Source organism: Bos mutus, chromosome 28, assembly GCF_027580195.1.
Source record: "Bos mutus isolate GX-2022 chromosome 28, NWIPB_WYAK_1.1, whole genome shotgun sequence".
Classification (NCBI taxonomy): domain Eukaryota; kingdom Metazoa; phylum Chordata; class Mammalia; order Artiodactyla; family Bovidae; genus Bos; species Bos mutus.
This window is the reverse complement of record NC_091644.1, coordinates 41687576-41705757: the sequence shown is the minus strand read 5'-3', so window position 1 is coordinate 41705757 and position 18182 is coordinate 41687576. Positions and strand designations below refer to the sequence as shown.

Here is an 18182-nt window from a genome sequence, read left to right as displayed (position 1 = left end):
TTGAGTGTTTATCACCATCCTCAGTGTTCGGGACACAGCCATGAACAAGTCCACAGACTCCCTCACAAGACTGAGCTGGCATCTAGAGAAGGAAATAGGCAGTGATACAACAGATATACCCTGATGGTGGCGGGTGTGACCGACAAGGTGCTTTTTGAGAAGTGAAAGTGTTAGTTGCTCAGTCATGTCTGACCCTTTCTGACCCCATGGACTGTAGCCTGCCAGGCTCTTCTGTCCATGGAATTCTCCAGACAAGCATACTGGAGTGCGTAACCATTCCCTTCTCCAGGAGATCTTTCCAATTAGGGATCAAACCTGAGTCTCCTGGATTACAAGCTGATTCTTAACCATCTGAGCCACGAGGGAAGCCATTTTTTGAGAAGAAGGCATTAGTATGGGGGTAGTGTTTCGAGGTGAGAAGGAAAGAGATGCAGTATAAAGGAAGAAGGTTCCAGGCGGCAGAGGGCAGGTATAAGTTTGCTGTGTTCCAAGCAGAGCAAGGCTGGAGGTGACAGCAGTGTGAGAAGGTGATGGGTGGTAGAGGTGAGTTCAGAGAGCCGGGGGGACACAGGCTATGAGTTAAGAAAAGTTTGCATAACTTTCCCCAGGTTACAAAATTAGCATGTGAGGTCACCCTGCCTCTCCAGAGACATTAAGGGTACATTCAGGAGAAGGCGATGGCACCCCACTCCAGTACTCTTGCCTGGAAAATCCCATGGATGGAGGAGCCTGGTGGGCTGCAGTCCATGGGGTCGCTGAGGGTCGGACACGACTGAGTGACTTCACTTTCACTTTTCACTTTCATGCATTGAAGGAAATGGCAACCCACTCCAGTGTTCTTGCCTGGAGAATCCCTGGGACGGGGGAGCCTGGTGGGCTGCCATCTATGGGGTCACACAGAGTCGGACACGACTGAAGCGACTTAGCAGAAGCAGCAGCAGTGGAGGGAATAAAACTCTTTGGGGGTTTGTTTTTTTTAACCAATATATCAAAGAGCTGAGCACCACAGTTCAGAAGCTGTGAACTCAGGAAAATGCTCACTTGCAAAGTATGTGGCCATTTTTAAACCGAAGACACCCAATCTCTGTGCTCACTCCCACACTCAGTTTGCACCTGAGGTAAGGTTTGGAAATGTCATCTGCCCCAGGTGTGAATGAGGCGTGGTTCTGGGAACAGAATAAGCCTGGCAGGAGTTGGGGCTCTGGAAGGTGGGGTTGCTGAAAGAGGCCGCTTGGAGCTGCTCCTGACAGGGTGGGGTGGTGGAATTCACAGAGGAAGTGGAAAAGCGAGAAGCAGTGCCCAGGGATGCAGAGAGGACTCCTTCCACACTGATAACCCAGGGTCCTGGGGCCAGTCTGCATGGAGCCAGCCCTGAGATGACATCCATAACAGACAGTGCTCACACCCCACTAAACTGTCCACCAAAATGTGGAAGATGGTGCCCTAACATCTGGACCCAAATGGAAATCTGTAGTTTTTACAAAAACTCATGTTGCAGTGTTCCCTTTGAAAAATGTCAGCAGGGACTATGCATGCATGCATGCTAAATCGCTTCAGTTATGTCCACCTCTTTGCAACCCTATGGACCATAGCCCACCAGGCTCCTCTGTCCATAGGATTCTCCAGGCAAGAATACTAAAGTGGGTTGCCGTGCCCCCTTCCAGGGGAACTTCCCAACCCAGGGATGGAACCCAAGTCTCTTATGTCTCCTGCATTGGCAGGCAAGTTCTTTATCACTAACGTCACCTGGGAAGCCCCAGCATAGACTATATTTCTAAAATCTCTTGAGCCTGAAGACAACTAGAGAATAAAAAGATACTCCCGAGCTCACCTTGATAGAACTGATGATACACTTGACTTGAATCCCTAATTCCATGGGTAGATTGTCCCATACTCTAAGATTGCCTCACCTTCCAGGATCTAGTTCCCTAGGCCTTTAAAACACTCCCAGACAAAGGTTTCAATGTGTCTCTGTGTTTTGCCTGTTGCCCACCCCCAACCACAACTTCACGGGCCCCAGGTGTGAGCTGCACGTGACTCCATGCAGAGGGTATGCAGAGGCCTTGCCGTGCTGGGAGGCACAGGCGGTCAGGCTCTGCTGCAAGTCCTAGGGAGCCGCTCGTGGGTCAGAATCAAAACCAGTGATACTCAGTGGGCCAGTGGGGAGAGGACACCTTGTCCTCAGGGCTCCAGACTCAGAGGGGTAGCAGCAACTGCCACGTCTCTGAGTCTCTCCTGGCCTCAAATCCCAGGACCCCCCTCCCAGGCTAGGAGGCCCACAGAGTGTGCATACAAGCAGCAGGGAGTGGCGCAGGTGGTCGCCTTCCCTCTGGGGTGCCCTGCAGGGTGTGCACACTGAAGCCCGCCTGTCCCGTCACAGTGCCGCCCGTGCCCCTGTTGCAGCTGGAGAAGTGCTGCACCCGGAACAACAGCGTCACGCTGGCCTGGAGGACACCGCCCTTCACCCACAGCCCCGTGGACGGCTACATCCTGGAGCTAGACGACGGCGACGGGGGGCAGTTCCGGGTGAGGCCTGCTGCGGGGGGCGGGGGGCGAGGCTCGCACTGTCCCAGCCTCTGGGCCACTCCGTGTGGCTGCCCCTAACTCTGATAACAGAGTTATCAGTCCCAAGAACGCAGGACTGGTGGGCCTGGGCTCATGGGACACGCAGGGGGTCTCTCTACCGAGAGCTAGGTCTGGGCAGGCAGAGAAAGTTCAGGATGGCTTTTCTGTGAAGACTGACGCAGGTCGGAGGCCAAGGCAGAGCTCAGAAAAGGTGTCCCCCACACAGACCTGTTTCCCAGCTGACCCAGCAGTATCTCGTCAATGCCCTCCCACACATCCCCCCCAAGCAGCCTCCTACTCCCTCAGTGTTCCCACACAACTGCCCTGCCCCGTTCACTAATTAGCTCATCTGGCAAGGTGATCTGCACGGGAAGACACATCAAAAACGGTTGTAGGGTTTGGGTGATGATCTACGTTCAGGTCCCCAGTGATGAAATACATGGGGAGAGTACAGACCCTTAGTGAGTCAGAAATGTATCTTCCAGTCTCACCCTGTGGTGGGAACCCTGACAGCTCCCCACCCCATCCCCCCAACAGAGCTCTACCGAGACATCACAGTGGAGTTCAGACCCCTGTCCAGTAATTTTGTTGACAATGAACTCCAGGAAGCACAAACTCTGGCTCTTCTTAGAGCTTCACCTTTCTGTCCCCAAGAGACTAAATAAAGACTCATTCTATCAAACCAGAGCAATCATAACAATTCTCATACTTCTTCTCCTGGAACTGGTACCCATTCAAGGAATCTTACCAGAGTCAGTGTTCCTTTTGTTTTCCTCAACAGGATTTACGCCTGTGTCTTTTCATTTTTTTGTTTTGTGAATGCCAGAGTTGTAGTACTCCATGAGGGAAAATTGAGTCCCTGGGAATATGGGCTCTTTAGGGAAGAGAGAAGCTGATGTCACATTGGTCAGGAAGAGCAGGTCATACACTGTCTGGTCATGCAAATGAGCGAGGAACTAACAGAGTTCCTTGACTAACCAGAAACCAGGAAGACAGTTTATGGTTTTGAAATGGGATGAAGGAAAAGAAGCCACCAGTACTTCCCTGGTAGTCAGTGGTTAGGAATCTGCAGGGGACATGGGAAACTAGATCCCACGTGCTGAGGAGTAGCTAAGCCCGTGAGCCACAGCTGAAGATCCCATGTGCCACAATTGACACCCAGTGAAACCAAATAAGTAAATAAATATTTACCCCCAAAAAAGAAGAAGCCGCAGAGCTCAGTGGCTTCTCCCCTTTGAGACGTGACCATTAATAGAAGCTGGAGCCAAGGGCTCGAGTTTCGGAGGGACAGTGTGTCATGGTGGGAAAATCGTGGACTTAACGCAGACAGACCTGGATTTAAACCCTGGCTTCTAAATGGATTGACTGTGATCTTGGGCAAGTTTCCTGCCCTCTCTGAGTGTCCTTGTGAGTAAAACATAAAAAATAATAGCAATGTCCCAGGGTTGTGTAAGGATTAAGATGCCTTATACAATGATAGCTGGCACACAGCTATTATTATCAATAACTCAAAAAAACAAACGAAGACTAACACCCCCAAGTAAACAAGCAGGAATAGTGTTTTACAACTTTATTTAATCAGGCTGTGCTGGGTCTTCCTTTCGGCACGGGCATTCTCTAGTTGTGGTGAGCAGAGGCTTCTCTCTAGTTGTGGTACACCAGCTCTCACTGCAGTGGCTTCTGTTGTTGCAGAGCACAGGCTCTGAGGCACGTGGCTCAGGAGTTGCAACACATAGGCTCTAGAGAGCACAGGCTCAGTAATTGCAGCACATGGGTTTAGCTGTTCCACGGCGTGTGGGATCTTCCCAGACCAGTGGTCGGACTCGTGTTTCCTACATTGGCAGGCAGATTCTTCATCCCTGAGCCTAAGGGAAGCCCAGGAATGACATTTTATGTAATGACAAAAGTGAGGTGTAAGACTATGTATTTGGGGGCAGTTAACGGGACAAATTAAGTTTGAAGTAAATGCTCTAGAAAAGGACCTTTGGGGTCCGATGCAGAAATGCCCCACCCTCTGGGAAACCAGGAGAAAAGCAGCTCCAGGAGGCCCAAGGAGTTGGAAGATGCCAGCCTCAGCAGTGGGAGAGGTGGGAGGAGGTGGAGTGGCCCTCTCACTCCAGAAGTGGCCAAATCAACTTGAACCACCTGTGCTTGAGCACGCCCTTCCTCCGTCTGCTTTTTCCATCATGTGTGATGATGCTTCCTTTTCAAATATTGTTTATTTTGTCTACTTCGATGCTTAGTTCATGTTTTCCAGCTTAAATTCCCATTGAAAACTGATGATCTCCTCTTGCTCCAACCGTTTTGTGCACCCCCATCTTTGGGCTCCAGAGTCCTACCCATGAGAACCACCCTCTGAAGAGGCAGGACATTCTCAGGCAGCATCACAGCTACTGCACCCCATACCTTCACAGCAGAGGGGCCCATCAGCTACCACTAAGGGTTTGTGTTCAACTTGGACGTGCCCTGAAATCCAGCCACCACTCACCCCAAATCTACTTATTAATATCACTCTTGGGTAATGGAAATAAAAAGCAAAAATAAACAAATGGGACCTAATTGAAGTTCAAAGCTTTGGCACAACAAAGGAAACTATAAGTAAGGTGAAAAGACAGCCTTCAGAATGGGAGAAAATCATTGCAAATGAAACAACTGGCAAAGAATTAATTAATCTCAAAAATATACAAGCAGCTCATGCAGCTCAATACCAGAAAAATAAATGACCCAATCAAAAAATGGGTCAAAGAACTAAACAGACATTTCTCCAAAGAAGATATACAGATGGCTAACAAACACATGAAAAGATGCTCAACATCACTCATGATCAGAGAAATGCAAATCAAAACCACAATGAGGTACCATCTCACGCCAGTCAGAATGGCTGCTATCCAAAAGCCTACAAACAATAAATCCTGGAGAGGGTGTGGAAAAAAGGGAAGTCTCTTACACTGTTGGTGGGAATGCAAACTAGTACAACCACTATGGAGAACAGTGTGGAGATTCCTTAAAAAACTGGAAATAGAACTGCCAAACGACCCAGCAATCCCACTGCTGGGCATACACACCGAGGAAACCAGAATTGAAAGAGACTTGTGTACTCCAGTGTTCATCGCAGAACTGCTTACAATAGATAGGATATGGAAGCAACCTAGATGTCCACTGGCAGATGAATGGATAAGAAAGCTGTGGTACATATACACAATGGAATATTCAGATCAGATCAGATCAGATCAGTCGCTCAGTCATGTCCGACTCTTTGCCACCCCATGATTCGAAGCATGCCAGGCCTCCCTGTCCATCACCAACTCCCGGAGTTCACTCAGACTCACGTCCATCGAGTCAGTGATGCCATCTAGCCATCTCATCCTCTGTCATCCCCTTGTCCTCTTGCCCCCAATCCCTCCCAGCATCAGAGTCTTTTCCAATGAGTCAACTCTTCACATGAGGTGGCCAAAGTACTGGAGTTTCAGCTTTAGCATCATTCCTTCCAAAGAAACCCAGGGCTGATGTCCTTCAGAATGGACTGGTTGGATCTCCTTGCAGTCCAAGGGACTCCCAAGAGTCTTCTCCAACACCACAGTTCAAAAGCATCAATTCTTCGGTGCTCAGCCTTCTTCATAGTCCAACTCTCACATCCATATATGACCACTGGAAAAACCATAGCCTTGACTAGACGAACCTTTGTTGGCAAAGTAATGTCTCTGCTTTTGAATACGCTATCTAGGTTGGTCATAACTTTCCTTCCAAGGAGTAAGCGTCTTTTCATTTCATGGCTGCAGTCACCATCTGCAGTGATTTTGGAGCCCAAAAAAATAAAATCTGACACTATTTCCACTGTTTCCCCAACTATTCCCATGAAGTGATTGGACCGGATGCCATGATCTTCGTTTTCTGAATGTTGAGCTTTAAGCCAACTTTTTCACTCTCCACTTTCACTTTCATCAAGAGGCTTTTTAGTTCCTCTTCACTTTCTGCCATAAGGGTGGTGTCATCTGCATATCTGAGGTTATTGATATTTCTCCCAGCAATCTTGATTCTAGCTTGTGTTTCTTCCAGTCCAGCATTTCTCATGATGTACTCTGCATATAAGTTAAATAAGCAGGGTGACAATATACAGCCTTGACGAACTCCTTTTCCTATTTGGAACCAGTCTGTTGTTCCATGCCCAGTTCTAACTGTTGCTTCCTGACCTGCATACAAATTTCTCAAGGGGCAGATCAGGTGGTCTGGTATTCCCATCTCTTTCAGAATTTTCCAGTTTATTGTGATCCACACAGTCAAAGGCTTTGGCATAGTCAATAAAGCAGAAATAGATGCTTTTCTGGAACTCTCTTGCTTTTTTGATGATCCAGCAGATGTTGGCAATTTGATCTCTGGTTCCTCTGCCTTTTCTAAAACCAGCTTGAACATCTGGAAGTTCACGGTTCACATATTGCTTAAGCCTGGCTTGGAGAATTTTGAGCATTACTTTACTAGCGTGTGAGATGAGTGCAATTGTGTGGTAGTTTGAGCATTCTTTGGCATTGCCTTTCTTTGGGATTGGAATGAAAACTGCCCTTTTCCAGTCCTGTGGCCACTGCTGAGTTTTCCAAATTTGCTGGCATATTGAGTGCAGCACTTTCACAGCATCATCTTTCAGGATTTGAAATAGCTCAACTGGAATTCCATCACCTGAGCTAGCTTTGTTCGTAGTGATGCTTTCTAAGGCCCACTTGACTTCACATTCCAGGATGTCTGGCTCTAGGTGAGTGATCACACCATCGTGATTATCTGGGTCGTGAAGATCTTTTTTTTTCAGTTCTTCTATGTATTCTTGCCACCTCTTCTTAATATCTTCTGCTTCTGTTAGGTCCATACCATTTCTGTCCTTTATTGAGCCCATCTTTGCATGAAATGTTCCTTTGGTATCTCTGATTTTCTTGAAGAGATCTCTAGTCTTACCCATTCTGTTGTTTTCCTCTATTTCTTTGCACTGATCGCTGAAGAAGGCTTTCTTATCTCTTCTTGCTCTTCTTTGGAACTCTGCATTCAGATGTTTATATCTTTCCTTTTCTCCTTTGCTTTTTGCTTCTCTTCTTTTCACAGCTATTTGTAAGGCCTCCCCAGACAGCCATTTTGCTTTTTTGCATTTCTTTTCCATGGGGATGGTCTTGATCCCTGTCTCCTGTCCAATGTCACGAACCTCATTCCATAGTTCATCAGGCACTCTATCTATCAGATCTAGGCCCTTAAATCTGTTTCTCACTTCCACTGTATAATCATAAGGGATTTGATTTAGGTCATACCTGAATGGTCTAGTGGTTTTCCCTACTTTCTTCAATTTAAGTCTGAATTTGGCAATAAGGAGTTCATTGTCTGAGCCACAGTCAGCTCCTGGTCTTGTTTTTGCTGACTGTATAGAGCTTCTCCATCTTTGGCTGCAAATAATATAATCAGTCTGATTTTGGTGTTGACCATCTGGTGATGTCCATGTATAGAGTCTTCTCTTGTGTTGTTGGAAGAGGGTGTTTGTTATGACCAGTGCATTTTCTTGGCAAAACTCTATTAGTCTTTGCTCTGCTTCATTCTGTATTCCAAGGCCAAATTTACCTGTTACTCCAGGTGTTTCTTGACTTCCTACTGTTGCATTCCAGTCCCCTATAATGAAAAGGACATCTTTTTGGGGTGTTAGTTCTAAAAGGTCTTGTAGGTCTTCATAGAACCGTTCAACTTCAGCTTCTTCAGCGTTACTGGTTGGGGCATAGACTTGGATTACTGTGATACTGAATGGTTTGCCTTGGAAACGAACAGAGATCATTCTGTTGTTTTTGACATTGCATCCAAGTACTGAATTTCAGACTCTTTTGTTGACCATGATGGCCACTCCATTTCTTCTGAGGGATTCCTGCCTGCAGTAGTAGATATAATGGTCATCTGAGTTAAATTCACCCATTCCAGTCCATTTCAGTTCGCTGATTCCTAGAATGTTGACATTCACTCTTGCCATCTCTTGTTTGAACACTTCCAGTTTGCCTTGATTCATGGACCTGACATTCCAGGTTCCTATGCAATATTGCTCTTTACAGCATCGGCCCTTGCTTCTTTCACCAGTCACATTCATAGCTGGGTATTTTTTTTGCTTTGGCTCCATCCCTTCATTCTTTCTGGAGTTATTTCTCCACTGATCTCCAGTAGCATATTGGAATATTACTCAGCTATTAAAAAGAACTCATTTGAGTCAGTTCTAATGAGGTGGATGAAACTGGAGCCTATTCCGTTCAGTTCAGCTGCTCAGTCACGTCCAACTCTTTGTGAGCCCATGGACTGCAGGATGGCAGGCTTCCCTGTCCATCACCAACTCCTGGAGCTTACTCAAACTCATGTCCACTGAGTAAGTGATGCCATCCAACCATCTCATCCTCTGTCATCCCCTTCTCCTCCCACCTTCAATCTTCAATCAGGGTCTTTTCAAATGAGTCAGTTCTTTGCATCAAGTGGCCAAAGTATTGGAGTTTCAGCTTCAGCATCAGTCCTTCCAATGAATATTCAGGACTGATTTCCTTTAGGATGGACTGGTTGGATCTCCTTGCAGTCCAAGGGACTCTCAAGAGTCTTCTCCAACACCACAGTTCAAAACCATCAATTATTTGGTGCTCAGCTTTCTTTATAGTCCAACTCTCACATCCATAAATGACCACTGGAAAAACCATTGCTTTGACTAGCGGAGTTTTGTCAGCAAAGTAATGTCTCTGCTTTTTAACATGCTGTCTAGGATGATCATAACTTTTCTTCCAAGGAGCGAGCGTCTTTTATTTTCATGGCTGTAGTCACCATCTGCAGTGATTTTGGAGCCCCCCAAAATAAAGTCTGTCACTGTTTCCATTGTTTCCCCATTTATTTTCCATGAAGTGATGAGACCAGATGCCATGATCTTAGTTTTCTGAATGTTGAGTTTTAAGCCAACTTATTCACTCTCCTCTTTCACTTTGATCAAGAGACTCTTTGGTTCTTCTTCACTTTCTGTCATAAGGGTGGTGTCATCTGCATATCTGAGGTTATTGATATTTCTCCCAGGAATCTTGATTCCAGCTTGTGCTTCAGCCAGTCCAGCATTTCTCATGATGTAGTCTGCATATAAGTTAAATAAGCAGGGTGATAGTATACAGCCTTGATGTACTCTTTCCCAGTTTGGAACCAGTCTGTTGTTCCATGTCCAGTTCTAACTGTTGCTTCTTGACCTGCATACAGATTTCTCAGGAGGCAGATCAGACGGTCTGGTATTCCTATCTCTTGAAGAATTTTCCAGTTTATTGTGATCCACACAGTCAAAGGCTTTGGCATAGTCAATAAAGCAGAAATAGATGTTTTCCTGGAACTCTCTTGCCTTTTAGATGATCCAGCAGATTTGGCAATTTGATCTCTGGTTCCTCTGCCTTTTCTAAATCCAGCTTGAACATCTGGAAGTTCATGTACTGTTGAAGCCTGGCTTGAAGAATTTTGAGCATTACTTTGCTAGCGTGTGAGATGAATGCAATTGTACAGTAGTTTGAACATTCTTTGGCATTGCCCTTCTTTAGGACTGGAATGAAAACTGATCTTTTCCAGTGTTATGGCCACTGCTGTTTTCCAAATTTGCTGGCATAGTGAGTGCAGCACTCTCACAGTATCATCTTTTAGGATTTGAAATAGCTCAACTGGAATTCCATCACCTCCACTAGCTTTGTTCATAGTGATGCTTCCTAAAAGCCCACTTGACTTCACATTCCAGGATATCTGGTTCTAGGTGAGTGATCACACCATCGTGGTTATCTGTGTCATGAAGATCTTTTTAGTATAGTTCTTCTGTGTGCTCTTGCTACCTCTTCTTAATATCTTCTGCTTCTGTTAGGTTCATACCATTTCTGTCTTTTATTGAGCCCATCTTTGCATGAAATGTTCCCTTGGTATCTCTAATTTTCTTAGAGATATCTCTAGTCCCATTCTATTGTTTTCCTCTATTTCTTTGCATTGATCACTGAGGAAGGCTTTCTTATCTCTACTTGTATTCAAATGGGTATATCTTTCCTTTTCTCCTTTGCGTTTCACTTCTCTCCTTTTCACAGCTATTTGTAAGGCCTCCTCAGACAACCATTTTGTCTTTTTACATTTATTTTCCATGGGGATGGTCTTGATCCCTGTCTCCTGTATAATGTCATGAACCTCCATCCGTAGTTCTTCAGGCACTCTGTCTATCAGACCTAATCCCTTGAATCTATTTGTCACTTCTACTGTATAATTGTAAGGAATTTGATTTAGTTCATACTTGAATGGTCTAGTGGTTTTCCCCACTTTCTTCAATTTCAGTCTGAATTTGGCAATAAGAAGTTCATGATCTGAGCCACAGTCAGCTCCCAGTCTTGTTTTTGCTGACTGTATAGAGCTTCTCCATCTTTGGCTGCAAATAATATAATCAATCTGATTTTGCTGTTGACCATCTGGTGATGTCCATGTGTAGAGTCATCTCTTTTGTTGTTGGAAGAGGGTGTTTGCTATGACCAGTGTGTTCTCTTGGCAAAACTCTATTAGCCTTTGCCCTGCTTCATTCCGTACTTCAAGGCCAAATTCGCCTTTTACTCCAGGTATTTCTTGACTTTCTACATTTGCATTCCAGTCCCCTATAATGAAAAGGACATCTTTTTTGGGTGTTAGTTCTAGAAGGTCTTGTAGGTCTTCAAAGAACTGTTCAGCTCCAGCTTCTTCAACATTACTGGTCGGTGCTTATTATATAGCATGAAATGAGTTAGAAAGAGAATACCATACACCCTTATGGCAGAAAGTGAAGAACTAAAGAGCCTCTTGATCAAAGTGAGAGAGGAGAGTGAAAAAGTTGGCTTAAAATTCAACATTCAGAAAACTAAGATCATGGCATCTGGTCCCATCACTTCACAGCAAATAGATGAGGAAAAAGTGGAAACAGTGACAGACTTTATTTTGGGGGGCTCCAAAATCAATGTAGATGGTGACTGCAGCCATGAAATTAAAAGACGCTTACTCCTTGGAAGAAAAGTTATGACCAACCTAGACAGCTTATTAAAAAACAGAAGCATTACTTTGCCAACAAAGGTTCATCTAGTCAAGGCTATGGTTTTTCTAGTAGTCATGTGTGGATGTGAGAATTGGACTATAAAGAAAGCTGAGTGCTGAAGAATTGATGGTTTTGAACTGTGGTGTTGGAGAAGACTCTTGAGAGTCCCTTGGACTGCAAGGAGATCCAACCAGTCCATCCTAAAGAAGATCACTCCTGAATATTCATTGGAAGGACTGATGCTGCCGCTGAAACTCCAATACTTTGGCCACCTGATTGGAAGAACTGACTCATTTGGAAAGATCCTGATGCTGGGAAAGATTGAAGGTGGGAAGAGAAGGGGACGACAGAGGATGAGATGGCTGGATGGCATCAGCGACTTAATGGACATGAGTTTGAGTAAACTCTGGGAGTTGGTGATGGACAGGGAGGCCTGGCGTGCCGCAGTTAATGGGGTTTCAAAGAGTCAGACATGACTGAGTGACTGAACTGAACTGAGTGCATATATATAGGGTTTAGAAAGATAGTAATGATAATCCTGTATGCAAGACAGCAAAAGAGAAATAGATATAAAGAACAGACTTTTGCAATCTGTGGAAGACAGGGTGGGATGATTTGAGAGAAGAGCATTGAAGCATGCATATTACCACATGTGAAATATATGTCCAGTCCAAGTTTGATGCATGAAACCAGACACTCAGTGCTGGTGCACTGGGACACCCCAGAAGGATGGGATGGGGAGGGAGGCGGAAGCGGGGTTCAGGACAGGGAGACACATGTATACCCGTGGCTGATTCATGTCAGTGTATGGCAAAAACCACCACAATAGTGTAAAGTAATTATCTCCAATTAAAATTAATTAATTTTAAAAATAGCACTCTTGGGATGATAGCACTTTCGATGCAACATGTGGCTAAGCGAAATTTTCTGCATAACAGGGGCACCTGATGAGTGGTCTGTGTCTCTTCCAGGAGGTGTATGTTGGCAAGGAGACCCTGTGCACCATCGACGGCCTTCACTTCAACAGCACATACAATGCCAGGGTTAAGGCTTTCAACTCCTCTGGCGTTGGGCCCTACAGTAAGACTGTGGTCCTGCAGACATCCGACGGTGAGTACTGGGTGTCTCAGGGGAAACAGATTCAGGCCCAGCCCACGTGACAGATGGGCAGGGAATATCTGAGTTGCTGGTGAGGGAGGCATCAGGGGTAAAGGAAAGAGGTGGCAGCTGGGTTAATCCATCTCCTCCAGCCCTGCCCCTGATCTGCTCACCTTGCTCCCCGCCCGCCCATCACAAAGGAAGGAGACATTCCTTCACCCCACTTGCTGGATCTGGAAAGTGAGACTGGAGGCTGAGAGGCACAGGGAGATTACACTCCCTGTGTAGTCTCACTTCCAAGGGGCCAAGAGTGGGTGGGATGTCCCAGAGACAAGAAGGCAGGAGGCTGCCAGGAGGAACTTGCCCCTCGAGCACCCCGTACCAGAGCTCAGATCTGAGTGCTGCAGACCTCGCTGTGTCCTTTCAGGATGCAGGCAATCAGAGCACATCCACACTCTGCTGGATTTTGATCATGTGAATCCTAAGCGTCGAGGGGTGATGTAGGGTCTGATCTGCTACATCGAACACGTACCTATCAGGCCTCAGGGGTCCCTGGAGGGTACCAGCCCTGTGTTACTGTCAACGTTTGTCCCAGGGCTTCCCTGATGGCTCAGCAGGTAAAGAATCCACCTGCAATGCAAGAGACACAAGAGATGCAGTTTCGATCCCTGGGTCAGGAAGATTGCCTGGAGGGAGGGCATGCCCACTGCAGTAGTCTTGCCTGGAGAAGCCCATGGACAGAGGAGGCTGGTGGGCTACAGTCCATACTGTCACGAAGAATTGGATGTGACTGAGCAACTAGCACTTTCACTTATCCCAGCCCATCCTCTGGCTGCCCTGAGGAACACAGGACAGCCTGAACCGCCCCCCAGGGATGAGCAGATGGTGCTGTCCCAGGAGTGGGCTCCCCAGCTGTGTGCCCCTAGAAGCCCTCACCTGCCAGCAGGCTGTAGGTGGATGACAGAGCGCAGGGAGCTTTGGTGACCCCACTTCACCTCTCTGCCTCTCGAGTCTCTCTTCCATGACATGGGGCTGGATGCATATCCTCACTCTTATTAGCACCCAAAATGTGCGTGAGTGCTGTAGAAACCAAGATTCCATGAGAGCATGTAGGTGGGGGCCTGGGTGTCTGTGTACTTGGCCCAGCTGGGGTCATGGGATTGGGCACTTGGATGAGAGGAGAGAGCATGAATGTGTATGTGCATGCGTGCGTGTGTGACTTGAGCAGGGAAGAACACTCAACGCCGTGTGCCCGCTTCCTGAGAGATGTCAGTGAGTCCGTCTGCGAGCCCAGGTCAGAGGCTGCTGGCAAGCTCACCCCAACCCTGACCCTCTCGCCCGCCCCTTCCTTTCCAGTGGCCTGGTTCACATTTGACCCCAACTCTGGGCACCGGGACATCATTTTGTCCAACGACAATCAGACGGCCACCTGCAGCAGCTACGACGACCGGGTGGTGCTGGGCACGGCGGCCTTCTCCAAGGGCGCGCACTACTGGGAGCTGCACGTGGACCGGTATGACAACCACCCGGACCCCGCCTTTGGGGTGGCCAGGGCCAGCGTGGTCAAGGACATGATGCTGGGCAAGGATGACAAGGCCTGGGCCATGTACGTGGACAACAACCGCAGCTGGTTCATGCACTGCAACTCTCACACCAACAGGTGCGTGCCCCCTGCTCTCCCCCAACGTGAGGCTTGGGGTCCGGGTCCTCCTGCCCTTTCCAAATTCATCAGGACGTGGTGGGGGGCAGTGTCCTTGACCACTTTGGTGTCCAGTTCCCAGGGAGACGTGACCGCTGGCCTGCAGCCCAAATGGGAGCATATGATGGAGTGTGGAGCTGGTGGGTGTGCAGGCCGCTCAGCGAGCCCCGAGGCCAAGCTCACCAGCCCTGGGCTCCAGTCTCCTCCAGGCTCTGCTCCACTCTCCTCCACACCCCTCAGCCCAGCCTGAGTCACCACGGAGCTCCCCACACACAACCGCAGGGGCTTGAAACAGGCAGGGAGGGGGTGCAGCGCCCCCGGGGCATTCACTGTGGCCGGCTCTGACCCGGGCAGCCCCAGCACTGCCTTGCCCTGAGGCTGGCCTGGGAGAGTGGGGTCACCAAGCCAGACACGGGAAACTCGAATCCCGGGGGAGAACCTGGCCCCAGTACCGGAGGGTTGTGGCCCTCCTAGCCACCTCCTCACTGTGGGGTCTCCTTCCCAGTCTGCTGAGGGCCGTCACCCCTGCTGGGAGAGGCGAGAGGCGCCGAGGAACCAACTCCCCTGGACTGCAGTGCTGGGCTGGGTCAACTCCAGGGGCTCTCAGAGCTCCCGGCCCACCTCAGTGCTCCTGCTGATGGCCCCAGGAGTCCTGGCCTGGGACAGGGACTTGCCGGAGGGTCCCCGGGGGCTGAAGGCAGATGGGACTCCTACTGTCAGCCTTTTCAGCAGCTGTGACCCCCTCTCCACAGGCCTGGGGTGACAGCAGGCAGCTCCTCCCCGGGGGCTGGGCGGCCTGGCCCTGTGCCTGCCCGGCGGTCTACTCCCATGCCACCTGGGGACTGGGTCCAGGCCCAGCAGCGCCCTCTCTGCTTGCTCAGGCCAAGCGGGGGCCTAGATACCCTGGGGTGAGACTGACAAGGAGCATCTATCAACAGCCTACTTTGTGCTGTGGGAAGCACCTGGCTCATGGGATTTCGTTTGGGCCTCAGCAAAGTTTGATTGTTATCACCATTTGGCAGATTATGAGATCAGGGCTCAAGGTTAATGTCCAAGTCTTGGGGCTAATTAGGCATGGTGTCAGGGTTTAACTCAGGACCCAGGCTCCAGTTCTAGGGGAAGGGTGGAGAGGGGGCTGGGCTGGGCCAGGAGACCCGGGGGAGGCGCTGGGTGGGCCTCCTTCCTGTGCCTCAGGCAGGTCCTTACCGCCACCTGTTGGTAGGTGTCTGAACAGCACCACAGGCCCACTCGCAAGTCCCACTCCCACCAGCAGTGTCCGGCCCCGGGTCCTGCTCTGCCCTCTGACGACACCCACCCAGCACTCCTCGCCGTTTCCCGTGCTCTCAGCCCACCATCCGCTGATCAGCTCTCCAGCTGACCAGCTCGTTCCCCATCAGGAAAGGACAATAGCGGTTTTCTGATCAGAGCAGAGCCGCCTGTGTCAAGGCGGACCTCCACGTCAGCTAAGGGAGGAGAGAGTCTAACGGACTCGGCCCGCCCACCCCCGGGAAGGAGACAGGTGAGGGTGACGCCCACCCAGAGACTCGCCCCACCCAGTGGATGCGAATCCAAACCACCATGAGATGCAGTGTCACAACATTCACCACGAGGGTCCCGATTGTAGTCCTTTGCTCTACGGCGGGTTCTGGGGGATGACCGGCTCCCTGCTCCACTGTGTTTCCAGGCGAGGGGGTCGGGTCCCCAGCAGCCTTCAGCTGATCCTCCTGTCCTCACCTCCACCCCGGCTTCTCTCCCCAGGACGGAAGGCGGCGTGTGCAAGGGGGCCACCGTGGGCGTGCTGCTGGACCTGAATAAGCACACTCTGACCTTCTTCATCAACGGGCAGCAGCAGGGCCCCACGGCCTTCAGCCACGTGGACGGGTCTTCATGCCAGCCCTCAGCCTCAACCGGAACGTTCAGGTACCGCACACCTTTCGGGCCAGGGCCCCTTGCTGGCCCCAACCCCCACTGCCCGCGGGCCTCCACAGTGTGCTGGACAAAGAGGGCTCTAAAGAAGCTGATGGCTGCCCAGCCAGGAGCTTACCTACTGCCCACCCGGGCCTCGCCTGGAGACAGTCTCCTCCGGCGTGATGAATCCTTACTTGGCCCCTTGAAAGCAGCAGAGGCTCTAACGTGGCTGTTTGTGCACAAGCAGGGGGACGGAGGGGCAGCGAGGGTGCAGGAGGTGGGCAAGTCCTGACAACATGTTCTGGGAAAGCTGCCAGACCAGAAAGTCTGTGCCTCCTGTCCTGCAGGGCCCTGGTGCCCAGGTGTGTGCTGGGCCTCATGTGGCTTTCCTCCAAGAGGAGGGATAGCTGGGGAGAGACCACGCCTAAGGATTTACCCCCATCCCATCCCTGCCCCTCTCGTTCCCTCAGAAAGCCAGCATCCTCCCAGGGCCGAGTCTAGTCCTGGGGGGACACCTGCTCAGGAGCCCCATGAGGGTGTGAAGGACAGAGAGGAGCGTGGAAAGCATGGGTAGTGTGCCAGCCTTTGTTTCCCACACACGGCTCCTCCCCTGGGAAGTATGGGGTTTGGGGCAAAGCTCTGTTTCAAGGTGTCCACTGACTCTGAGTATTATCCTTTATTGATTGATTTGTGGGGTGGCGCAGTGGTAGAGAATCCACCTGCCAATGCAGGAGATGTAGGTTCAATCCCTGGGTCAGGAAGATCCCTTGGAGAAGAAGTGAGCAGCCCGCTCCAGTATTCTTGCCTGGAGAATCCCCATGGTCAGAGGAGGAGCCTGGCTGGCTATAGTCCATGGCGTTGCAAGGAGTTAGACACGACAGAAGGAACTTAGCATCCACTCACGCACAAATCAATCAGTGCATGTGTGTGCTCAGTCTCTGAGCTGTCTGACTCTTTGAGACTCTATGGGATATAGTCTGCCAGGCTCCTCTGTCCATGGGGATTCTCCAGGCAAGAATAGTGGAGTGGCTTACCATGCCCTTCTCCAGGGGATCTTCCCAATCCAGGGATCAAACCCACATCTCTTCTGTCTCCTGCATTGGCAGATGGGTTCTTTACCACTAGTGCCACCTGGGAAGCTCTTGATTGATTTGTACCTCCATTCATTTGCAAAAGAGCTCTGAGGCAACCTAAAGTATGAGCTGTTCTTACACAGGGTTAAGAAAATAAATGTAGGAAAGGAAAGACGGCCATGGAAATAAATCAGAAACAAATATAAATCCTGAGCCAAATTCCTCCTGCAACAAAGAACCTCAGGCTTGCCGAGGCTCGAGGCTCATGGAGGCTGGAGCAGCGTAGGAACCAGGCAGTACGCGGTTCTCACTGTGAGGAAAGAGCTGTGAAGAGCTCCTCGGAGCAAGCTCCTGGGCCTGATGGTAGTGATGCCAAGCATGATAAATAGCAGATTCCACAACACAGAGAAGCCAGGCCGCTGCCCGTGGGGATCCTGGAGCAGAGGGCAGGGCACAGCTGCTGAGCTGTGTGCGTTGAGGGCTCGCGGGGCCGCTCTGCCCCTGATCACCACATCTTCTTTTCCAGGTCACTCTGCACACGGGACTGGAAGTGCCAACGAACCTGGGGCGGCCAAAGCTGTCAGGCAACTAGCCTGCCAGGTCCCGCTCTGCGTGGCCGTCCCTCACTGCACTCACATAACCCCTGAGGGAGCACAGCCACATCCCGGGTGCAACCCAGCAGCCGCTGAGCATCTTAGAGACCTGCTTTCTTTGAGGGACGGAGAATGTCTGCAGGCCATGCTCACTGAGGCCACAGAGGGTGGTGAACATGGGTGCTTCCTGTCATTCCACCGGG

The 18182-nt window shown here is 49.7% G+C and overlaps 1 protein-coding gene across 1 annotated transcript in view; it reads left to right on the top strand.

The window, feature by feature from the left end:
* Positions 1–17978, top strand: part of TRIM67 (tripartite motif containing 67) — a 60783-nt gene extending 42805 nt beyond the window's left edge. Inside the window, 6 exon segments of the mRNA XM_070364579.1 lie at positions 2381–2526; positions 12580–12718; positions 14063–14366; positions 16164–16285; positions 16288–16325; positions 17913–17978. Coding sequence (XP_070220680.1) covers positions 2381–2526; positions 12580–12718; positions 14063–14366; positions 16164–16285; positions 16288–16325; positions 17913–17978 — 815 coding nt within the window.
* Positions 17979–18182: the final 204 nt, after the last annotated feature.